This window comes from Mauremys reevesii, linkage group 25, assembly GCF_016161935.1.
Source record: "Mauremys reevesii isolate NIE-2019 linkage group 25, ASM1616193v1, whole genome shotgun sequence".
In the NCBI taxonomy this organism is placed as follows: domain Eukaryota; kingdom Metazoa; phylum Chordata; order Testudines; family Geoemydidae; genus Mauremys; species Mauremys reevesii.
In genome coordinates, this window is record NC_052647.1 from 12,841,569 (window position 1) to 12,865,509 (window position 23,941).

General features: G+C 63.5%; 1 protein-coding gene across 2 annotated transcripts in view; it reads left to right on the top strand.

The window, feature by feature from the left end:
* Nucleotides 1–15,108: 15,108 nt before the first annotated feature.
* The window catches only part of DNMT1 (DNA methyltransferase 1), a 31,376-nt gene continuing 22,543 nt past the window's right edge, over nucleotides 15,109–23,941 (top strand). The window contains exons 1-4 of one of the 2 annotated variants that reach the window (XM_039514040.1): nucleotides 15,109–15,184; nucleotides 20,054–20,096; nucleotides 22,304–22,411; nucleotides 22,835–23,111. In XM_039514040.1, the coding sequence (XP_039369974.1) occupies nucleotides 15,126–15,184; nucleotides 20,054–20,096; nucleotides 22,304–22,411; nucleotides 22,835–23,111 (487 nt within the window). In that variant the 5' untranslated portion in view covers nucleotides 15,109–15,125. The remainder of the gene's footprint in view (nucleotides 15,185–20,053; nucleotides 20,097–22,303; nucleotides 22,412–22,834; nucleotides 23,112–23,941) is intronic. The other variant, XM_039514038.1, reaches the window with a different exon arrangement.

Genomic DNA, 23,941 nt, shown 5'->3' on the forward strand with positions numbered 1-23,941 from the left:
GGGGTGTGTAGGCAGAGTGTGTGTGTCTGGCTGTACGGTGCACTGTGGGGTGTGTAGGCAGTGTGTGTGTGTCTGGCTGTGCAGTGCAGTTGGGGTGTGTAGGCAGAGTGTGTGTGTCTGGCTGTGCAGTGCACTGTGGGTGTGTAGGCAGAGTGTGTGTGTCTGGCTGTGCAGTGCACTGTGGGTGTGTAGGCAGAGTGTGTGTGTCTGGCTGTGCAGTGCAGTTGGGGTGTGTAGGCAGAGTGTGTGTGTCTGGCTGTGCGGTGCAGTTGGGGTGTGTAGGCAGAGTGTGTGTGTCTGGCTGTGCAGTGCAGTTGGGGTGTGTTGCTCTCACCCACCCCCCGCTAGGCCTGGCCCAGGACAGGTCTCTGCTCTGCCTGGCCCAGGGGAACAGGCCTTTGCCGGCTCAGGGGCTTCGCTGGTGCCCTTGGCGGCGCTGGGCGGCGCTGGGCGAATGAGTCACAGCCCGATGTGCAGCAGCGTGTCCGTGCGGCCCGGGGGGCGGTTTTGTGAATGGGAGTGGAAGGTGGGCGTGGGAACGGCAGCCCTACCCAGCATGGGGGGGGCAGGGGGGTGTTAAGGTTTTGGTTTAAAATAACCCGTTGCCCCTGCCCCGTCCCAGCACAGCCTGTGCCCCAGCCCCCTCCGGGCGTGGTGCCGGGAGGGACCTGCTCAGCGTGTGGGGGGGCAGCCCCGTGTCCCGGCATGTGCCACCGGGATGCCCACCGGGTCCCCAGGCCCTGGGCTGCTGGGCCCATCTAGGGCGACCAGATGGCCCAATTTTATAGGTACAGTCCCAATATTTGGGGCTCTCTCTTATCACAGAATCTCGGGTGGGAGGGACCTCGGGAGGTGTCTAGTCCCACCCCCTGCTCAGAGCAGGACGAAGCCCCTGACAGTCCCTCAATGGCCCCCTCAAGGATTGAGCTCCCAACCCTGGGTTTAGCCGGTCAGTGCTCAGAGCACCGAGCTCCCCCCCCCCCCGCCCCATAGAGCCTTATCTAGGCTCCTGTTGCCCCCCACCCGCTGCCCTGGGTTTTCACACTCGCTGTCTGGTCAGCCTAGGCCCGGCCCCCAGGGCCGCTGGAACCGTTTGTGCAGTGGGGGGGCTGAGAGCCGGGGAGGTATCGAAACCACTGCAACCCCCCCCCCCATTCCAGCACCTCTGTCTGTTCGCTTCTCCGGCCTCGGGGTGCTGCAGCCGCGGGGGCCCAGTGTCACGTGAGCACATTGGCAGGAGCTGGGGCCGCCCGCCCGGCACAGGTCGAGACCTGGTTCTTTAGTGCACACGCAGCACAGTCGCTGTGGGGGGTGGGGAGGACACACCCCATCCCTGGGAAACACTACAGGAGCCCCCAGGTCTGGGCTGCGAGAGCCACCTCTGGACACGTGGCCCATGGCGCCGATTGGATTAAAAGGTTGTTTCTGTAGCGGCCGCTTGTCCTGTGATTCCTCCTCCCACCCCGGCCGTGTCACAGCCCCCGCTGCCCCCTTCCCCCCCGTGCCCGCTGCCCCTGCTGCCCTCCTGCTCCCAGCCCAGCCCACACGCACTGTGGGGCCCGGTGCACCTCGGGGCGCGGGGCACGTTCACGGGGATCAAGGAGAGATGTCGCACCGCAGAACCAGGACCCAAGGGGGAGGGACAGTCCTGGGGGGGCTGGGGCAGACGGTCGGAGGAGGGATTGGTTCTGGGGGCAGCAGGGTATTGGGGGGGCAGGTCCCGCGGGTGAGTGGGAGGTTGGTTGCGGGGCTGCGCAGGGGGAATGGGGAACCTGTGGTCAGGCCGTTTCCCCTCCCAATTTGATTCAGTGCTGAAAGATGCTGTTCTGGTTGCCACTGAAACCAAGCTCCCAACCCCCCAGGCTGTTGCTGCCATAAGAACCAGGTAACAGGCGCTACTGCAGCGAGCTGCGGGGGACAGGCTGGGCCCCAAATCCCCTCACATCAGGAGCCAGGGCTGGGCTGGCCGGGGCTGTGGGTCGGGAGTGAGGGGCACCTGCAGAGCTGGAGGCAGGAGCCCAGGGCAGGGCTGGCAGGGGCTGCGGGTCGGGAGTGAGGGGCACCGGCAGAGCTGGGGGTGGGGCAGGGCTGGGCTAGCAGGGGCTGCGGGTTGGGAGTGAGGGGCACTGGCAGAGCTGGGGGGGGCAGGGCTGGGCTGGCAGGGGCTGCGGGTTGGGAGTGAGGGGCACCGGCAGGGCTGGGCTGGCAGGGGCTGCGGGTTGGGAGTGAGGGGCACTGGCAGAGCTGGGGGGGGCAGGGCTGGGCTGGCAGGGGCTGCGGGTCGGGAGTGAGGGGCACCGAGGTGGGGGGCCTGTGTTAAGTTGCCCCTTTGGCCGCAGCGAGTTTCCCAGTAGGCGGCCAAGCCCCTGTCGCTCTGGGTTTCCCGTGGCTCCAGGCAGGGCAGGTTTTCCAGGCCCGGGGCTGGCAGAGCAGTTGGCCTGGTCTGGCCTGTCCCGTCTGGCGGAGCAGCTGGGAGCTCTCATGGCCGACGAGGGGGAGGGGAGGGGAGGCTGCGCTGCTGGGGCCGCGACCGGGCCGGCTGGGGCTGCTGGCTCCGAGTCCATCCTCTGCTTTCTCAGAACAGGACGTTTCAGACCGAGCGTCGCTTCCTGTTGATGCCTCGGGGACCCGCTGGGCCAGGAGCGAGGCAGGGGGAGGCGCAGCTGGGCCGAGGGACCCAGCGCCCGGGGCTCTGCTCCAGGAACGCTGCCGCAGGGGCTGCCCTCCTCACCCCCATCGCCCCCTCTGCCCGGGAAAACGCCCCCCATCCTGTAGCGCCCGCAGGAGGCTGGGGGCGCCAGGCCAGGGAGGAGGGGGCGTGGGCAGGGCCGGGGGCCTAGCTGGAGGGGGGGCTCGGGTGTTAACGAGGCCAGCGAGGCTCAGCAATTGCTGATGTTTTCTCTCTATGAACAGCCCCCTCCCGTCCCTGGGCCCCGTCGGCTCCAGCCAGGAGCTCCGTGGAGCAGCCGGGGCAGGATCCGCGGCGCTGGCTCCACCCTGCTCCCGCTGGGGCGAAGCAGGAGTCGAGCCCCTGGGGTCTCATGCCCCCCCCAGTCCATAGACACCTGATTTACCCAGGGCAGGGCTCAGGGAGGCGGTGCCTGTGGGGCTGGGGGGAGGGACCCCGGAAGCTGCTGGCCAGGAGGGCGCCGGCCTGGCCCGTGGGGATGGGAGGCGGCGCCGGCCTGGCGCGGGCGCCTGGCGGGGGCGGGAGGCGGGCGCCGGCCTGGCGGGGCGGGCGCCAGGCTGGCCTGTGGGACGAGGACGGGAGGCGGGCGCCGGCCTGGGGCGGGGGCGGGAGGAGGGCGCCGGCCTGGCCCATGGGGACGAGGGGCGGAGGCGGGCGCCGGCCTGGCCCGGGCGGGAGGCGGGCGCCGGCCTGGGCCGGGGGGGGCGGGGACGCGGGCGCCAGCCTGGCCCGGGGGGGCGGGGGGCAGGGAGGCGGGTGCCAGCCTGGGCCGGGGGGGCGGGGAGGCGGGCGCCGGCCTGGCCGGGAGCTGGCCCGTGGGGGTGGTGCAGAGCCAGGAGCAGCGCCAGGCAGGGCAGCGGGTCAGAGAAGCAGCGATGTGTGTCCTTGCTCCGCACTCCTGGCTTCCGTGGCCAGCTGAGAGCAGGGGCCGGTGGCCCATGGCAGGCTGTCCTGAGGGCCAGCCGCTGCCTGGGAGCCCTGCGAGGAGCCGCCGGCCCCGCCCGTGGCCCTGGGAATGTTTTTCTTTGGGGTTTGGGTCTCGGCTGCTCTCAGCCTCCTGACGCGGAACGTTAAACAAACACCCGCCGGGCCCTGCCTGCGCCAGCAGGGTCCCCAGGGCGGCTGCCGGCCTTCTGCGGGGGAGGCCCGGGCGGGTCTGGCTCCAGACCTGTCTGGGCCCTGCCTGCTCCAGCCTGGGGCCTGCAGCCGCCCGGCCGGGTCAGCGTTCCCCACGTGCCCAGCGCCTGGCGCTTTCTCTGCTGGGCGATTCAGCCCTGGCCCCGTCCACCCTCCTCTGTCTAGGCGGCAGCTGAACTCTGCTGGCAAAAGGCTGGTTCCTCCCCTAGTTTAGAGCCAGCCGTCAGTGCCTGAGGTCAGCAGAAGGGCGGAGGGTTATTGTCGTTGTGTGAAGGCAGCCGGAGGGTGAGATCGGGGCCACGCCGGGCCCTGGGCAGACCCGGATCGTGGCCAGGGCCCCGGGCGCTGCCCAGACACACAGTGGGAGACGCTCCCTGTCCCAGTGTCAATGGAACGCAGCCCAGAGAGGGGCAGAACCCAGGTGTCCTGACTCTGACCCAGGGCCCTCCCCACTCGCCCATGCCCGTTCTGTGCCAGCGGGTGGGGTCAGCCCCCGCCAGCGCCGCCCGGTGCTGACTGTCGGCAGTGCAGGCCCTGGCGCCGCGGGGGTGGCAGGATGCTGACACCCCTCGGGGAGGGGGGTGTCCCCTGCAGCGAGAGGGAAGTTGAGTGCCTGGGTCACACAGCCGCTGCTGCTGAGCCAGCATCCTTCCCATCTGTGCAGGGGATGCTGCGGTGACACTGAGCAGCCGGGGCGGGGGGGCGGGGGGGCCGGGAAGCGATTCCTGCCTGGGGCATTAATAACCCTCTGTGAGGAACTGGGCCTGTCCTTACTGGGGGCTGTGGGTGCTGGGGGGGGGTTGTCCTGGGAGGATGAGCTGCATTGTGGGAGGGGGGACTGGCCAGAGGGAGGAGGCCTGAGCAGGTGCCAGGTGACACCTGCCGGGGAGCTGAACAAAGGCTGGGGGAGGAGACGCTGGGGAGGGAGAGTTTCAGGAGCTGGCTGGGGAATGGAGGGGAGCCCAGATGGGGCTCTGACCCCCCAAGGGGGCTGTGGTGCCCCTGGGACCCCAAGATGGACCTAACTGGGGAGGATCCTGTTGTCTGTGCCTGCAAGACCTGTCTGGGACTGTGTTCCTGTCGTCTGAATAAACCTTCTGCTTTACTGGCTGGCTGAGAGTCCTGGGGAATCGCAGGAAGCTGGGGGTGCAGGGCCCTGTGTCCCCCCACAATCCGTGACAACTGGTGGTAGCGGTGGGATCTACTGCACCCTGTGGACGGCGCTTCCTGCAGTAAGTGACCGGGGAGCAGTAAAACGAAGGGGGATTGACAGGGACCAGGTGGGCTGAAGATTCAGAGAGAGACGGGGTCAGGGGGCGATTAACCCCTGGGAGTGTGACCAGAGAGAAGGACTTTGCAGTAACAGGGTCCCCCGGGGGATCGCAGGAGCAGTCCCAGGGGCGGAGGAGTCTGCAGCTCGACCCTGGCAGAGAGGGGGTGACCTGGAGAAGGGCTGGTGCACGAGGCGTCTCCCTGGAACCTGTGGGAAGCTGAGAGCACAGGCCGGCGAGGGGCCGGCAGGAAGATGTTTGCTAAACGCCTTAAAAGCGACCTGGTGGAGCTGTGCAGGCAGAGGGGCTGCGCATTGGGAGCTCCACCAAAGACCAGCTAATTGCCCAGCTGGAGGAGACGGATCGCTTGGGTGAACCGAGCCCTGTCCCGGAGGGAAGCCGCCCAGCGGACGCAGCGTGGGACCCGGGGCCTGACATGGCTGGGAGGGGCCAGACTGCTGCCGAGGACCCCCCGAGACCTGCCCCCCTATACCTAGGGGAGGGGTTGGGGGAAGCCCAGCGAAACCGAGGGCACCCTGGTGCCAGCAGGGGATCGTCCCGGCGGAGCTCCCCGTCCCGGTGGAGCTCCCCGTCCCTGGAACGGCTGCGGCTGGAATATGGCAGGGAGCTGAGACGGGAAGAGCTCGAGTTAAGGAGGCAAGAACAGAAGCAGGAGTGGGAGGAACGGGAAAAACAGCGTCAGCGTGAGCTGGACCTGGCCCAGCTGAGGAGCAGCGAAGCCCCGGCTGCGGTGAGTGACGGGGGGCCCAAGCCTACAAAGAGCTTTGATAAGAACTTCCTGGCCCCGCGTAAGGAGGGGGAGGACATAGACACCTTCCTGACGGCCTTTGAGAACGCCTGTGAGCTGCACCGGGTTGACCCCGCAGACAGGATCCGGCGCCTCACCCCCTTACTGGACTCCACCGCCGTGGAGGTGTACAGCCGGATGAGAGGGGAGGAGGCGCGGGACTACAACCTGTTCAAAGAGGCCCTGCTCCGCGAGTTTGGGCTGACCCCGGAGATGTACCGGAAGAGGTTCCGGGGTCAACATACCGTAAAACCCATGAGGTCACATACCTACAACTGGCCAACCGGGCGCAGGGATACGCCCGCAAGTGGACAGCTGGGGCCCAAACTAAAGAGGACCTGCTTGACCTATTCGTACTGGAGCACCTGTATGAGCAGTGCCCGTCGGACCTGAGGCTGTGGTTGATGGACCAGAAGCCGGAGAACCCGCAGCAAGCAGGCCGGCTGGCCGACGAGTTTGTGGACAGTCAGGCAGGGGATGGCAGGGAGTCGTCCCGAAGGAGCAGGGCCGTCACGACGCGGAAAGAGAGTGACCTGGGGACCTCCCAAAGGGGGAGCATGGAGAACCCTGCGCGAGGGGACCCATGGGACATGGGCTGCTCTCACTGTGGCCAACGAGGCCACATACGGGCCCAGTGCCCCAAGCTCAGGGACAGACCGAGCAGACCCAACCCGCAGAGGGTTGACTGGGTAGAGACCCAGCCGGATGAGGGGCAGCGCTCACAGGAAAGCGGGGCTGGCTGCGTACCACCTGCGAAGGAGGGAGGGGGGCCCCAGGCCAGCTCCTCTGAGGGGCTGGATGCTCCAGGCTCCGGGTTTTTGCTTTACAGGCTGGGCACGGGGCTGCCCCTGCGGAGCGAGTGCCTTGTTCCCCTGGAGGTGGATGGGAGGAAGGTCACTGGGTACTGGGATACGGGCGCAGAGGTGACGCTGGCCTGGCCCGAGGTGCTGGCCTCAGATCTTTACAGAGGGGGGCCAGGGTCAAAGGGAGGCTCTGAACCAAGAGAGCCCGAATCCCAGCCCCCCAGCCTGGAACGCGGGGAGAAGCCCCCAGCCCAGCTTGAACCCCAGGGGTACTGGAGTGGGGAAAGGGCGCGGGCCGCATCAGCCTTCCCACCTGCAGCCTACGGGTGCCATGGAGCACCCCCAACCTAAAGGGGGGCAGGAAACCGGACGGGCCTGGGGTAATTCTCCCCAAGGAACGGGAGGGATGTTGGGGCGTCCCTGGGAGTGGGGGTGGGTTTGAACTTCCCCAGGTCACTGGCTGAAATGACCCCGCTCAGTTCGGTCTCCAAGGGGGGAGAGGTGTGACGAAGTGGGACTGTTCTTGGGGGGGGGGGGGCTGGGAGTGCTGAGTGGGGGGGGGTTGGCCTGGGAGGACGAGCTGCATTGGGGGATGGGGGACTGGCCGGAGGGAGGAGACCTGAGCAGGTAATGGGAGAACCCAGGAAGGGGGGAGAGGCCAGGTGACACCTCTGCCCGGGAAGCTGAACAAAGGCTGGGGGAGGAGACGCTGGGGAGGGAGAGTTTCAGGAGCTGGCTGGGGAATGGAGGGGAGCCCAGACGGGGCTCTGACCCCCCAGTGGGGCTGTGGGGCTCCTGGGACCCCAAGATGGACCTAACTGGGGGGGGGGGGATCCTGTTGTCTGTGCCTGCAAGACCCGTCCTGGCCTGTGTCCTGTCGGCTGATAACCCGTCTGTGTGACTGGCCGGCTGAGAGTCCCGGGGAATCGCAGGAAGTGGGGGTGCAGGGCCCTGACTTCCCCACACTCCGTGACACCCTCAAAACACGCTTCCCTCGGCTCCTCACCCTGGGGGGGGGGCTGAAATCCCGGCTCTGCCCCGCGTGTCCCTGAGCTCTCAAGGCTTCAGCAAAGCACCTCGGCCCAGGGGCTGCGAAAACCTGGGGGCCATGTCACGGCAGGAGCCCCTCCCTGGGGGCTTTGCCCTGGGTCCAGGGCCCACCTGGGGTCCCCGTGCACTCGCCCTGGGGCAGCAAAGGGCTCAGCCCGAAGAGGAGGTGACAGCGCGGGCCTGCCGCTGTGGCAGGAACTCTGCAGCACGGGACGTTTCCTGTTTGCTGCAGCGCTGCCTGCTCTGGGTCCGTCGTTTCGGGGCTGTGCAGAGTCTCACGTCTCACAGCTGGGCCAGCCGGGGAGCCAGGGCCTGGCGAGCCAGACAGCGAAACTCGCCGGAGCACCTGCGCTCGCGCTATGAGTCGCCGCGGGGCCCGGGGCTGTCTGGTGCGTGGGGGTTACGGCTGACTCCAGCAGCTAACCAAGTCTCTGCTGTGAACGGGTCCTCGACCCATTTACAGCAGCCCTGGAGCCCCGCCGCGGAGCCGGCTCAGCCCTTCACTGCCCCGGCCTGGTGTCTGCCCTTCGCTGGCCTGCCTGTGCAGCCCCCCAGAGCAGGGGCTCCCGTCACGGCTGCATTCCAGCTCGGACTGGGGGCAGGGCATACGTCTAACTCCCATCACCCCATCGCTGCTGCTCGGCTCTGAGCCGGGAAAGAGACGAGGCGCTTTCAGGCCGGGGTTAGCAGAGGAACCGAGGGGTTCCTTGAATTTCGGTCTCTAGTTCTCTTGGGGCCAAATTTACACAGGATTTTTGGCACCTGACACTGCAGAGACCCCCCCATAGTCCCAGAGCCTCAGTGCAGGTGCCTAACTCACCTAGGTACGTTGTAACCCCCCCCCCCCCAGGTGCCTAGCTGCATCTTCAGTCGCCTGGTCCCCTTGGCACACCTGGCCCCCGGCTCCTTCCAGAGCCCCTCCCTGGTATATTCAGCAAGAGCCAGGCAGGCGGCGTTATTCCCCCAGTCTCATCCCCCAGCGCGTGGGGCAGGGCTCTCTCCCGGCCCTTGAAATCAGTGCTGCAGGATGCGTGGGCCCAGCAGAACAGCCTCCAGCCCCACACCCCTCGACCACATCCGAGCGAGTCAGCAGAAGGAGCACAGAGCAATTCCTCCGCCCCCCCCCCAGCTCCTGCTGGGCCCGAGAGGGAAGTGGTGGGAGCCTCTTGCTCAGACTGTCAGAGTGCAGCTGGATGGAGTCTGGACGTGCTTACTAGTGTGAGGCCTTTGCAATGCACCCCTCCCCCCCAGTGTCTTAATTTAAACAGCCCCCCTCCCCCCCCGCCCTGCTGCAGTCAGCACACAGCTCCAGGAAATTAAAAACCACTCCACATTCCAGTGCTTGCCACTCATCTCCCGAGCCTCCCTGCTCCCAGGATCCCCGGCTAGCCCAGCCCCCCCCCCCGAACCCTGAACACAGGGCGGGTTTGGGGTGCGCAGCTGGTCTCGGAAGGGGGTGGCAAAGCGCATTGGGAGCCTGGAAGAGGAGTCACCCCAAAGCCCCATGGAGTCGGAAACACAGACCCCGAATCTGCAGGACAGACTCCCTGGGAGGCCACCGGCCAGATGGGCCTGGCTGCTTCCAGTGCTTGAGCCTGGCTTTCTGCTGTCTGGACACCAGGAGCGGCAGCTAATGAGCGAGAAGCAGCTGAATGGAAGCCAAACTGTGACGGGGCGGGGGGAGGACTGGCGCCCGGACCAGCTGTTGAAAGTGCAGAGGGGACCATGGGCGGGGAAAGAGAACCAGGGCATGGAGCAGGAGGTTTGCAGACCCTGGGTTCTGGCTTCTCACTCTCTTCCTCTGGGTTCTCGGATCCGGCCAGGACAAGGCTCAGAGCTCCCAGAATAGACCGAGAAAGGCTATTCTTGGGGCTCGGCGCCCCAGGGAAGCAGGAAGTTCTGGGACTCCTGTGGGAAAGGCTGCTCTAGCGAGACTTCCTGCCCCAAATCTGAACCACGGGGTCAAATTCATCCCAGATGCAGCTCCAGAGTGTGACAGGCCTGGGGCTGAGTCACCCTGGGAGGAGGTGGCTCTGAACCACCTTTGTGCTCCCTGTGTCCTGACACCACACAGGGGCCTGGTGTCAGAGCAGCCTTGGGGCTGCTCTAATGTACGCTCTGCCCCGGGGCACAGACAACAGCCAGCCCCCCCCCACACACACACATTGTATAGCCCCTTTGTGCAGTGTAGACACACCCCGGGGAGGGAGCGACGCCGGCTGCGCCCTGACCAGCGCGGGAGACGCACGTTGGTCCTTGTGTCGACACTGGCCTGTGGGATCTTTCTGAAATCCTGCTGATCTGACACACTCCTTGACTTACTGCCTTCCAGCTGACCCCACCGCGGCCTTTTCAGCGCCTCCCCCGCCCTCCCAGTCATTCCATCCCTCACGCCCACCCGCAGGGTCTGACTGGAAATTACTCACGGTCCTTGGAGCAAGCTGCAGACACGGGTGGTGTGTGCGATGCCAGGGTCACGAGGCCGGCTGCGGAAAGTCGGGCGGGCAGGGCCCTCGGGAAGGCAGCTAGCCCAGCCCCCAGCACTCGGGCACCTAGACGAGCCCTGCCAGGCGTTTGGCTAAACTGCTCTTAAAACCCTCCAGTGCCGGGGATCCCACAAGCGCCCTGGGGAGCCCGGTCCAGAGCGTCACCACCCTGGGAGTTAGACTGTTCCCCTGATCGCTAACAACCCCCCCAGCTGCGGCTAGAGCCCCTGGCTCCTTGTCCTGCCCCAGTGGCCGTGGAGAACAACCCACCCCCAGCCCTGCGCGTGGGAGGCCGGTTCTCAGGCCCCTCAGGCGTCTCTCCGGAGCAAACAGGCCCCGGGTTTGTACCGTTCCTCGCAGCGCCGGTCGGCTGCACCTTCGCTCGGTCCGGCCGCTCCCCTCCGGGCTCTCTCCAGCGTGTCCCCAGCCTGCCTGAAGTGCAGCGCCCAGAACTGGGCCCCGGGCTCCTGCTGGGGCCTCCCCGAGCGGGACAGTCACCTCCCGCGTCTCACATCCGACGCGCCTGTTACTGCGCCCGCACGGCTACTAGCCCCTTGGCAACGGCAGCACACGGGGGGCTTGTGAGCCCCGGTGACCGTCTGCCCCTTTGCAGCCCGGCCTGCTCGGCCCCACTCGGCGCTTGTGCATTTGATTTTCCCTTCCCAAGGGCAGCCCTTTGCACTGGGCTTTGCTGAATTTCAGCTTGTTGATCTCAGACCAACTCTCCAGTTTGTCACCGTTGTTCTGAATCCTAAACCTGCCTCCCGAGCGCTCCCAGCCCCTCCCGCCTGGGTGTCACCTGCCCACTCTCCACTCCGTTACCCACCTCGTTAATGACCATGTGGGATAGTACCAGACCCAGGACTGAGCCCTGCAGGCCCCCGCTGGAGACGTCCCCGTTGGACAGCGCCCTGTTGAGAACGACTCCTTGAGACCGTCACGTGGGTCAGTGTCAAAACCTGACCCAAATCCCGACTACTGCTCCCCGCTGTCTGCTAGGCCAGGAACCCGCCATAGTTCAGCCGCACCCTGGCGGAGTCCCCAGCCCATGTGGGAAGACAGCTGAGCCTCTTTGATTAACCCTTCAGAGAGCGGAGCGTGACCCTTTGCGCTCACTGGGCTGGGACTCTGGGGGCAGCGGGAGCATTAGAATGAGGGAGAAGGGCTGCTCCAGGCCACGTCTGCGGCCAGCCTGTGCGCCCGCCGGTCAGTAATACCCTCCTGAAGTCAATGGGGCTGTTTGCGGGGCAGGGAGGGCGGCTGGCAGAAGAGCTGCCCTGCAGAGGCACAGCACCACTGAGACCTGGCCACCTCTGGGGTGGAGCGGAGCCACGGAGGAGTGCCAGTGCCGCAGGGTGGGGCGTGGTGACACTTTGCCTACAGATGTTTGGGCAAAACCTTGACTCCTGAGCAAAAAACGCCTCTACAGAGTAGGGTGACCAGATGTCCCGATTTTATAGGGACAGTCCCGATTTTTGGGTCTTTTTCTGATATAGGTTCCTATTACCCCCCACTCCGTCCCGATTTTTCACACTTGCTCTCTGGTCACCCTACTACAGAGGCCAGCAGGAGCTTGGTTTGAAGGCACCTCCCAGAGGCCCAGACCTGCTCCAGGGCGTGACTCAGCCTGTAGCTCTCCGGGGTCAGGAGGGAACCTCTCCCAGGGGGACTTTATCCCATGGCTGCCTCCTGCAGGCAGGGGCGGCTCCAGGCCCCAGAACGCCAAGCGCCTGCTTGGGGCGGCATGCCGCGGGGGCGCTCTGCCGGTCGCTGGGAGGGCGGCAGGCAGGGCTCCGGTGGACCTCCCGCAGGCGGACTACTTCCCCGAGCCGGGCACGCCTGCGGGAGGTCCACCGGAGCCGCGGGACCAGCGACCGGCAGAGCGCCCCCGCAGCGTGCCACCTTCTTGGGGCGGCAAAATGTCTAGAGCCGCCCCTGCCTGCAGGGCTTCATGCACGTCAGCATCAGCGATGGGACACTGGCTAGACGGGCCCAGACGGGCCGGGTTTGCCTGGCTCTCCACTCGAGGATAAAAACGTGAGACCGAGAGACCCCGGTAGCAGCCACTGCTGGCAATGTGGAGCCGCGGCCCTGGCACAGTCCCTGCAGGGTGCTAGATGCTGGAGCTCGAAGGACGGGGATGGGGTGCGAGGAGCCCGTAGCCTCAGAAACTCAATGGCTAGTGAATGCAGAGGTGGCAGAGCGCCACCTGCTGCCTGCCAGAGAGCACGGCACACGTGCAAACCTCACATTGGCACACTCTTGTGCCCACACCCTCATGCACCCGCAGGCCCATGCCCGCCACAGGGCAGGTGTGTCTGGGGGGGAGACGTTACGTCGCCCCCCCATCTGTTCGCCACGATGCCCCCACCCTTCGGGAATTCCAGAGGATCATGAACAACGAATGTCTCCCCCTCCACCGGGACCATCACAACGGCCCTCACCGCTGCCGGGAGCCATGGGAGCCTTTTCGGACCCAGATGTTTCACCTTCAGCAGCATCTTCAACCCCGCTGATGCTGGGAAAGCCGAGTGTCGTTCACAAGAAGTCGCAAACCAACCCCTCGTGAAAGGCCCCACGCAGAGGATCCGGTCTGACCCTCAGCTATCCCGTTCCTGGGCTTCGGGCAGGGCTGTGTCGGCTCTAGGGCCCTGCCTTAGTGTCAGTTAGAGCAGCCTTGGGGCTGCTCTAACACACGCTCTGTCCCCACAGCCCTTGGGAAGCAGAGAACGGCCCCGGAACAGTGGGCTTGGGCCATGCCCCTCAGTCAGCGCCTACACCAGGGGCTGGGAGCAGGCCCTTTCTGCCAGCTCCCGGCCGTGCAGTGTTATGCTGCTGGAGCGGCCTGAAGGGGCCTGAGTGTCGCTGCGAGCGGGGCCCGTGCTGCGTAACCCTGGGAGGGTTGCGCCCCTGTAACGTGGTTCTTGTCCCAAGGTGGAACTAGTCCCAAGGGTGACGTCCGTCCTGGGCAGGGCCCCATACCCCTCACGAGGGCACGAGACCAAGGCATCGCGTCCGGCCTGGATTAGGCCTCAGAACGAAGCGGACTGAGCCAGCCCAGGTCGTGACACTCGCCTCCCGGCTGCGCAGATGCTCTCTAGTCTAAACACAGCCGGCATCCCAGGAATGCCTCTGCCCGGCAGCCGGAGCCGGCCCCTGCGCTAGCTCCTAGGGCAGGCGGGCCTCGGCTGGGGGCTCATGTCTGCAGCTGGCTCCTGCCCTTGGCTGGCAGCTGCCGGGGAGTGGGGGTATACGCGGGATAAAATTAGCCCCTGCTGGGCTTCACCCTCCTAGGGGTGCGCCTGGGATTGGGCACCCGTGGTTTGTACGTCCTGTGATGGAGCTAGTGTTCGGGGACGCCGAAGCCGCAGCTCCAGCTCCAGCCATGGGGTTCGGGGAATCCACCTCGGCCCCAGGAACCTGCCACCGGTTCGCAGGCTTGTGGGAGTGAGGGTGTGTGACCATGAGTCTCTCTAAAGGACTTGTATGTGGGCGCGTGTTTGACAGTGCGTGTGTGCGTGTGAGTTTCACTCTGTGTCACTGTACGTGTGTGTTTTATGGTGTGTGTGTGCGTCCATGTGGTTCACGCTGTCACTGTGTGTGCACGTGTGTGTGCTTTTGACGGTGCGTGTGTGCGTCCCTGTGTTTCACTCCGTGTCACTGTGTGTGCGCATGTTTGATGGTGTGTGTGTGCATCCATGTGTGAGTTTCACTCTGTGTCAGTGTGTGTGCACATGTGTGTGCATGTTTGACTGTGTGTGTGCGCGTCCATGTGCATTTCACTCTGTGTCATGGTGTGTGCGCGTTTGATTGTGCATGTGTGCACGTTTGACTGTGTGTGTGTCCGTAAGTTTAACTCTGTGTCACGGTGTGTGCACGTGTGTGTGCGTGATTGATGGTGCGTGTGTGCATGTGTTTGACAGAGTGTGTGTGTCCGAGTGTGAGTTTCACTCTGTGTCACGGTGTACATGCATGTGTATGCGCGTTTGATGGTGCGTGTGTGTCCGTGTGTGAGTTTCACTCTGTGTCACGGCGTGCGTGCGTGTGTGCGCGTTTGATGGTGCGTGTGTGTCCGTGTGTGAGTTTCACTCTGTGTCACGGCGTGCGTGGGTGTGTGTGCGCGTTTGATGGGGTGAGTGTGTCCGTGTGTGAGGCCCCTCGAGGTGACGCAAGCCAGGATCCCGCGGGTGCCACGTCCACCTGCCCCGCCAGGCCGTTTGTCTGGGTGTCATTAACCACCTCCTCCCGTTGCCGAGCAACGGCATCGGACCCTGGGACACCAGTACCACCACCCCCGTCAGCGTGGTACGTCCCAAAGGGCTTCCTCTACTTCTCACTTGGTACATCCCACCCCAGCCTCCCTTAGGATGGTACATCCCAGCTCCCCCTTTGTCTAAATTCACATGGCACATTCCAATCCCCCCGTAAAGGATGGTACATCCCAACTGTCACCCCTCTGCCCTAAGTGCACTTGGTACCTCCCACTATCTCAAATTTGAGAGCGATCCATCCCAACTGGCCTAGGGCCACATGGTACGTTCCATGTCCCCCCCACTATGGTACATCCCGGGTCACCCCACCCCTTCCGCGCCCAGTACGTCCCATCCCCCGCCCAGGAGGGAAATGAGGCCCCCCCTGCCCTGGGTGAACATGGTACGCTCCCTCTGGTACCCGCCTTCAGACCCCGGATCCCCTCCCTCATGGTTTGTCCCGCCCCCCACACATGGTACCGCCCAGCCCCTATGGTATGTCCCCACCCCCCGTAAATGGTACCGCCCGCCCCCCTCCTGGATGGTTTGTCCCGCCCTCTCCCCCCTCCCCCCCGTGCCTGGTTTCCGCGCGAAATCGTCTCCCGGCCCCTGGCTCCCGCCTGCCGCCCCGATGCCGGCCCGGGCCGCCCCGCTGCCCCCCGCCCCGCTCCCCGCCGAGCTGCGCAGGCGGTGAGTACCGGCCCCTCCGGGCCCCTTTGGTCCGGTCCGGTCCGAGCCCCCGGTCCGGTCCGAGCCCCATGTCCGGTCCCGTCGGTCTGGCCCCGGTCCGGTCCCGTCCGGTCCGAGCCCCCATGTCCGGTCCTGTCCGGTCCGAGCCCCCATGTCCGGTCCCCGGTCTGAGCCCCCATGTCCGGTCCTGTCCGGTCTGAGCCCCCATGTCCGGTCCCGGTCCTGGTCCTCCGGTCCGGTCCGAGCCCCCATGTCCGGTCCTGTCCGGTCTGAGCCCCATGTCCGGTCTCCCCCCGGTCCCCCCGCTCCGGTCCCGTCCGGTCCAAGCCCCCCCATGTCCGGTCCCGTCCGGTCCGAGCCCCCCGCTCCGGTCTCCCCCCGCTCCAGTCCCGTCCGGTCCGAGCCCCCCCATGTCCGGTCCGAGCCCCCATGTCCGGTCTTCCCCGGTCCCCCTCTGGTCCCGTCCGGTCCGAGCCCCCCATGTCCGGTCTCCCCCCTCCGGTCTGCTCCGGTCCCGTCCGGTCCGAGCCCCCCGCTCCGGTCTCCCCCTGGTCCGAGCCCCCCCCGTCCGGTCCCGTCGTCACCCGCACGGCCACCCCGGTCAGGTTCCCCCCACTGGGGTCTGGGTCTGGCCCCGCTCGCAGGGACCCACGTTAACGTCCGATCCCCCTGGACGGGGCAGTGCCCCCACAGACCATTGCGGGGGGGCTCTGGTCTGGTGGGGGACATGGGGGGGCTGGGTTCCCACGGGGGGCTGGTCCCCACACACTCAGGCCCCCCGCGGCTGGTGCGTGGGGGGGCCCCGCTGAGCTCTGCCCCCTGTGGCCGGCAGAGCCCGGTTTGGGGGGCAGGTGTCTTTGCCCCCAAGGGCTGAGCCCTGGCCTGGGGGGGTGTTTCAGGGGGTCGCAGGAGTTATTTTATCTGGCTGGCCCTCCCCCCCCCCTTGTCCTGTGCTTTGGGCCCCCGTCCTGCTGGGAACCCCAGAGCCTATAAGGGTGGACCCAGGAAAGGGGGGTTAGACCCCATCCCGTTTCCCTCATCCCTGTATGGCACCAGGCTGCTTTGTCTTTCTCCCTCCCAGCACCGCTTCCCCCGCGCGCGCACGCAGCTGTTTAGGACAGGAAGTGAAGGAGAGCCCCGCATCCGGTCAGAACGCGGGGGACACGTGGTTGGGGGGCCGCAGGCAGCTGCCCGTGCTGTGCAGGAGACAGGCTAGGTGGTCCTCCAGCTGCCCATGAACACCCGTCCTTCCGCAAACGAAGTGCCACGGACCGGGCTCTTACGGCGCCTCTTCCTGCTGCCCTGGCCAGGCCAATCTGCAGGCCGTGCTCCCTAAGGAAATGTACCCTCCTCGTTATCACCCCCCTCACCCCCTAGGCAACTGCCTTTGTCTTGGCACGACCCTGATTCAGCAGGGGGCGGATCTGATATATGGGGCAGCCCCTTGGCGCCAGGAAATAGTTTCCTGTTAGCTGTTCAGCCTGCCAGGGTAGACGGCTGCTGGCTCTAGTATATTCAAGGCCCTATAAAGCTCTTTTGATTTTTTCCCAGGCCATTAGGGGAGAGGAAAGGGAACGGGAACCAGAGAAAGTCCAGAAAACGTTCCTGCTCCCTCTCCGCCCCCCCACAAAACAAGCAGGCATGGGGCTGAGTGGGTTGGAATTGCAGGTTGTTACTTCCTGAGATCAGAGAGTCTGTTTTCCCCTTTGGGAGTGTCCGCCTGTGTGCAGGATATTAACTACCCAGGCGGGTGTGTTCTGCTCTGGATCGGGGGTCAGACTGGAGGCTCGTTTTTTAAATAAATAACTTCTCCTGACACTGGTCAGGTCGCGTCCTCCTAGGCTGCTTCCTCTTGTCAGTCTCTGGGGCCCCAACCCTGCAGTCCAACCCACCCCTGCTCGTGTGCGGACCTGGTTGCAGAGTGGAGGGCGGGCGTGTGTCGGGGGGGACAATGTTCTAGTTAGCAAACCAGGCCAGGGATGTGCAGTTCACATCAACGGTGGCTGCAAAAGAGGGAATCTGTTTCCGTCTTACTCTTGCGTCGAGCTGCTTGCGGCCCGACCTCCTGTCTGGAAGAACGTCACTCTCCTGTTTTCCTCCGCAGTGAGCGGGAGCAGGGCCCGTGGCGGTGACTGTGTATGGCACATGGCGTGCGCGCACTTCCTGTGAGAATGTAACCCAGCTCCCGCACTGCTATTGTCCGTTCCGCTCGGCTTCTGCCTCCCCCTTAGCATGTTGTTCTTGTGGTGCCTCCTGCTTAGGAGAGGAGGAGACGGTTAAGAGGACTGCGCGTTGGCTGCTCTTGTTGCTTCGCCGGCAGACCACAGAGCGATCCAGGTGCACTCGGTGCATCGTTTGGGGGCTGCTCCAGCCCAGTTGTGAGTGGCTCTTCTGGCTAAACGTTCGCTGCCCAGAACTTCATGTAGCCTCTGAGCATCATTGGGCAACTCCGAAAACAGCCGTTCCTATCGCTAGTGGGAGCAATTTCCCGAAGGACCTGCGGGAAGGGAGTGGAAATGTTGGTGTCAAACCCTTAACTAAAAAGATGGCGGGTAGACAGCCTGAAGCTACTGTCCTCTGTTTACCTACTGCGCAAATGGTCCGTGCTTCCCCCCCCCCCCTTAAAATAGTGAGTAACGAAGCCAAGGGGCTCAGGACTAGTTGCTCAGTTCCCTACAGTTAAGAGAAGCTGCAGGAAGAATAGGATTGTTGCCTGTTGAGGCTTCGGGGCAGGAAATGAATGGCTTTGATTCCTGGTACGGCCGCTTAGCCTGGGGATTTCAAAGGCCCTGTGCTGATGAAGCCTTTTATTTGCATTCTGCTATGGGGGGCAGAGGGTGCGTTATGGGGAGCAACAGCCAGCTGGCTTCGCGGCTCAAACCGTAGAGCGGGCACTGGGAGGAACTGCCGGCACTCAGTTCCTCATGGTCTGGTAACAGTCCCTGGAGCTGAAAGAAAACCGGGCCATAGGATACGCTGTGGGTGGGGTGCTCACGCTGAAACAGTATCCGGAGGGCCCTGGATTGTGAGTCAGCCAAGCTTTGCTGGAGGTGCACATGAGGCAAAGTTAGGGAGACAGGCTGGCTGCAGTGTCGGTAAATGCAGGACTGGCTTGTGGCCGTGGGACCCAGCCACACGACGTGCCCAGAACTGGGAATAAACGCTGCGCGGCTGCGTCTCCGTAGCTGAACACTGGCGCTCTGTAGGACGCGTGCCAGCCCCAGGTAACCAGGGAGCGGCTCTTGGCAGCGGTGCTCTGGGAAGCTTCCAAGGGGCGAGATTGTTCCCAAACGGGGTTGGGGAATTATGCCCTTCCCTGGTATAGCTGCCCCTCTCCAGCCGTGTTCTTGCGTGTGTCTGTGACCGAAGCCATCCAGAGTTCGGAGAGGTTTGTACTTCTGTGAGGCCTGTTGGTGCATGCGGAGGGAAAACCGGGGCACTGCTCCTCTCCCGGAAATGGGCTTTCCTTTGGTTTTGCTAATGGCTCCTGATAAGCCTCTCCCATGTCTGGGCAGGGACCTGGTGTCTCCATTTCATTTCATTTGAACTCTGTGTGTGCCTGTAATGAGTCATTAACTTAAGTAATTAACTCTTAATTGGTGAAAGGACAGCCAATGGCATTGTCTGGCAGCAGCTAGAGATGAAACAGGAGCGGAGGGGCTGAAATACACATTGTGCTGAGCCCTCCATGTAAAGATTGGGAAGAAGTGGCTGGGCCAGGGGCGTCTCTGGTGCAAAGGAATGTCCTGGAGGGTCAGTACGGCCAAAGTCACTGCTGCGCTCCCTCCTCTAGAAAGTCACCGTTGCTCCGGGAATCTGTGCTTGTCACTGGGCTCCGTGCGTGTAGTGAGAGGGGCCACCCTCTGCTCTGCGCTGAAGCGCTACAAGGATTTCTTCTGTCCCCCAGCTTGGCTCTGGCTCAGCCTGAGAGCTTTCCCCAAGGGCCGGACGCTGCCCTGCGTCTGTTCTGAGCGATCCAGGCCCTTAGCCGAGCCTCCCTGCGACGGGGGCTCCGGAGTCTGCTCTCTTCTAGAGCACGGGCCAGGGATCCTTTGCCCCTCGCTGTTGGGTTTTGCGGAGTCCTTGGCGAGAGCTGTGATACGGCGAGGCCTTGGCAGTGAGTCCGCGTGGTCAGGGGCGCAGCGATGTTGTCAGAGCATTGGGACAGCTATGTAAATAGTGAGGGATCCAGGCAGACTCCGGTGCAGCGTTCCCAGAGCGTTAGGGACGTGACTGAGATGCATACGCCTTGTCCGTCGTGGGGCCTCACTCGCTGGATGGAAGGCTGGTGGCAGCCCTTGCTGCTTAGAACCAGGTCTGCCACATCTGCGAAAGGAGACGGTGATGAGACAGCCCTTGCACTGGAGATTAGCGAGCGTCCCGGGAGGCGTCACTTGCTTTTCCGTGGGCCGCTGAAGGGGCCTTTCCATTTGTTGCTTGGGCTGGGATTTTCACAGAAGCCGCAGGAAGTTGGGCATCGCAGTCCCAGCCCTAGAATTTACTGATGCTCTTTGTTTTGCAGGGGAAAAGTCTCAAAAGCGGCTTAGACTCCTTGAGCTGCTCCGAGCCTTGACAGCTTTCCAAGAGACGTTGGCTCCCAAGTCTCTTTTTCAAAAGGGACTTGGGCTCTGAAGTCACTTGGTGGCTTTTGAAAACGGGCCCCAAGCTGGTATCCATTGAGCTTGTACTTTCAGGGCCACCATCCACTCCGCCAGAGACCCTGCCCATCCCTTTCCTGCACCGGGAGGCCATAGACACTCCACCCCTTCCCCCGTATCTAGTTGGGGTTGCAAAGGAGCCGTCCCCAGGGTTACTTCCTTGCATCGCAAGTGGGGAAAGAAACTATAACCAGTCACAACTCTCTTGCAGGCTCCAAGACTTGGAGAAGGAGGAAGATGGGCTGAGTGAGAAGGTAAGCTTCTCTTCCCATTGTTGGTGCCGTACCCAGTTCCGCTCGGCGACCCGTTCCCAAAGAGACGCCCACGCTTTTATGGACTGTCCTGAGTTGTAACTTTCATTAAAGGGGGTTTTGGTACCGTGCACACATGGCGTTTACTCTGGTGCTGCTCCCTGGTACAGCAGCGCTCCTGCTCTGCAGCCACGCAGCGGGTATTTCATGAGGTGTTTCTGTCCTCCTGGATTTGACTAGGTCTCTATGTCAGACCTGCCAAGCAGCGTTAATTTGCAGAAGTGGCTTCAGTGGAATTTAGCTGATTTCTCAGCTGTATCCTGCATACTTGGCCCAAGAGTCACGTCCGTTCTGAAGTCTGGCTTCAGAGTGTGATTCATTGGCCTGGCATGGCAGCTCCCGGAACCTCACAAACAGACAATGCAACTGTTCCAGAAGGTCCCAGAGGCCCATCTGAGGTTGGGCCCTTCGTGCTTGGTGCTGCACAGACATAGCGAGAGAGGGTCCCTGCCCTGGCTCGGAACTAGGGCTTGGCTGGTCAGGCCTAGTGGTCAGGGCCAGTCCCCGAGACCAGGGGCCGAGGTCAGGGGTCAGAACTGGGGCTGGAGCCTAAGAGTGGTAGCTGGCGTTCGGGACCGGGGACAGGGTCCTAGTGCCGATGCCAGGGGGTGGGAAGGGAGCCAGCGTTGAAGGAGAAAAGCCAGGGTCAGAGCTCAAGCACCGAAACCTGGGGGCAAAGCCGACGTTCGAGTCCAAGTACCAAAGCCAGGGGTCGGGGTCGGGACCAGAGTCCCAGTTCACTGGCAGAAGCCGAGGGTCCAAGAATGAGCCAAGATGCAGCTCTGTCGCTACAGCTGCTGGGGGAGGGTCCCTCTCATTGCACAGATGCTTCCTGGAACTCCCCCTGGACCAATCGGTGCTGCAAGGGAAGCTGTCAGTCTGGCCTTCCGAGGCAGTACTTCCTGTAGTCTTCATCTCCACGAGGTCTGTGCGGCAGCGTCCGCGAGCGGACGGTGGCTGCCAGGTGCTGACCTGGAGGCGCTGGCCTTCCTGCATCCCGCAGACCTGGGTTCCAGTCCCATCCCTGCAGAGCCTCGCACCCTGAAGAACTCAGTCTAAATAGACACGGGCTGGGAGGGGGAGACTTGGCCAAGGCCACCCAGCAGGTCGGTGTCAGGGCCAGGAAAAGAATCCAGGTGTCCTGGGTCCCAGACCAGTGGCCTCCCCACTGGGATGTGCTGCTCACCCTGCCCTTGTTCTGAAAATGCCCCGTTGGGGGAGAGGGGGGCTGGCTCTGGAATCCGACTGAATAAGGTGCTAGGAAAACTTGGTGAGAAGGGAAACGGCAGATTGCACCGCCGGACCAGAGCGGCGAACGCTGCAGGCTTGTTTTAGTAAGAGCCTCTCGCTCATCTGCTCCCCGGCTCCTCACACATGCTCCTGCAGTGAGGTCAGAATCCTGTATTTATTCTATCAGTCCGTTTCCATAGAAACTGCTGTCATGTCACACGCTGGGCTTCGTGACTTCACTACAGAGCTGGGGACGAGGAGGCTGGAAACTCAACCTGCACCATGAATCCTGGGGCTGCACCCCAGTGGCGAGAAGCTTGTAGGGGGCGGGAGGGTTCCCGGGAGGCTCGGCTGGGTGGATTTAGCAAAGGCATGACCCAGCAGAGAACGTGCTGCCTCCAGGTCGCGGTCGTTGGTAACAGTCCCTGCATTCGTGGGATTGCCGCCCGAAACCCCTGAGCAAGAGTAAGTGTTGGGATACCCCCGGGTTCTGGAAGGGCCGTAAATGCTGCTGCTTCAGGGCGTAGGCTTGGACCTCCTAACTATTGGGGTCAGGAGGGAACCCCCCCCACACCCCCTTTACTGTCTCTCCCAGGGCTTCATGCACTGTCTTCTGACACAGCTGGTGCTGGCCTCTGTTGGAGGTGGGGGAGCTGGGCCCCTGCTTCGACCCAGCCTAGCAACTCTGGCAATCTTGCTGTGAAATATCAAAGCCGCTCTTCGCTACTGCAACGAAGGAGCATCTCCCTGCGAATGGCAGTAAGGCAGCCCAGGCCCCAGTAACAAGCAGGCTCTTTCTCCTCCACCATGAGCGTCGGGGCGCAGAAGGAAAGGCCATGGGAGCACCCGGTGCCCATGCGGCTGGGGGAACTGGTCGCAAGCTTGTTGTCTGTAACGCCTGCTCCTCCTTGTGCCCTCAGGAGTGCGTGAAGGAGAAGCTGAGTCTGGTCCATGGCTTCCTACAAGCAGATGCACAGAATCAGCTGAGCGACCTCGAGACCAAGCTGCACAGAGAGGAGCTGTCGGAGGTAGGGGTGGGTGTGGGTGTGTGTGTGTGTGTGTGAACACACGCCTGCTGCCTGCATACATGGGAACGGAGAGACCAAGATGTGGGTCCTCAGCGTTCCTGCCTGGGGCCCTGGCTTCTGCAGTCAAGTGATGGCTCAGAATCTCTGATTTCGTGTTTTAAGATAAGGTAGCTAAGCCTGGGAACATGACGCGAGTGTAACTCATGTCTGTCTGCGTCTGCAGCCAGCCTGAAGCTGCCAATAGCTACAAGGAGTGTGAACTGCCCTGTTCATCTGAACTCTGAAGCCTGCTGCCGGCCGAGCAGGGGCAGGGCTGCCTGTGGCCAGGGTAGCCATGGGGACCCAGGGCGAGGTGTGTGTTGGGTTCAGCCCTTGGAGGGCTTTGTGATGGTCCTGTGCTGTAACTGCACCTTGCTCCCGTAGGAGGGGTACCTGGCCCGGGTGAAGGCCTTGCTCAGCAAAGAGCTGTCGGTGGAGAACGGGGACGCCGCAGCGCTCAGCCAGAAATCCAACGGGTGCTCCGAGAATGGCGCCTACGGCAGCGACGAGGACTCGGAGAGAGCCGGCCCCGAGGGGGAGGAGGACAGCGCTATGGAGATGGAGGAAGCCGTGGCATCCTCCTCCTCCTCCTCCTCCTCCTCAGCAACCATGTCAAAAACCCGCAAAGCCAGGAGGAGCAAATCCAACGGCGAGAACAAAAGTAATGAGCTGGCCTTGGGCTTCCCTGGTGTGGGGGTTCTGCCCCCGCGAGCCTCGCTTCGCTGTGGCGTTCCCTTGCTGATTCAGGGCAGCCTTATTGAACCCTTTCTAGACCCTCAGCTGAGACGAGGCTGCCCCCACCCGGCTGGCTCACCACTTCCCGTGGGGAGGCTTGGCTAGCGAACTCCCCTTTGTGACTGCCGGGATGGGGTGGCCAGCTGGTTTGCATGCTGGCCGTGCCTCTTGGGAGCTCTTCCTCGGGCTCATGTAAATGCCTGCTTGGCTCTAGGCACCTCGCAGTGCAGAAGTGGGTACGAATTTCTCCTTGGCATCCAGTAGCAGCCTCACCCACTTGCTGTACCCTGATACGATGCAGAGGGTCAGACTCCTGGGGCAAGAGGCACGTTGCCCTGTGATGTTTAGGTTCATAACTTCCTGGTCTTGCTCTGTTCACTCTTAAAGCAAATGAAAAATGAGCAGAAATCTCTGTTGCGCAGGAGCTTTGGAAGCAAACGGCTCCGATTTAAATGCTGGTGGTGTATTGCCGGAGCTCTTTGGCACAACGGAGCCGATGATCCCTGCCAGTTAAAGAATGGGAGGAGGGCAGGAGCTGTGCTCAGGTTTGATGTGTCGGAAGGAATGTGGCGTAGCCTCGTTTCTCCACCTGGGTACAGGGGAATGCTCGGCACATGGCGCAGGAATGGCTGGTGGCAGACGATGGCCAGATTCTCAGCTGTGCTGAGGCTCTTCTGTGCTGCTCTGGCTTCAGAGCGGGTGGAAGCAGACCTCTGGTATCCCCCCTGCACACAGGGTCCTCCCTGGTTGGTGTGG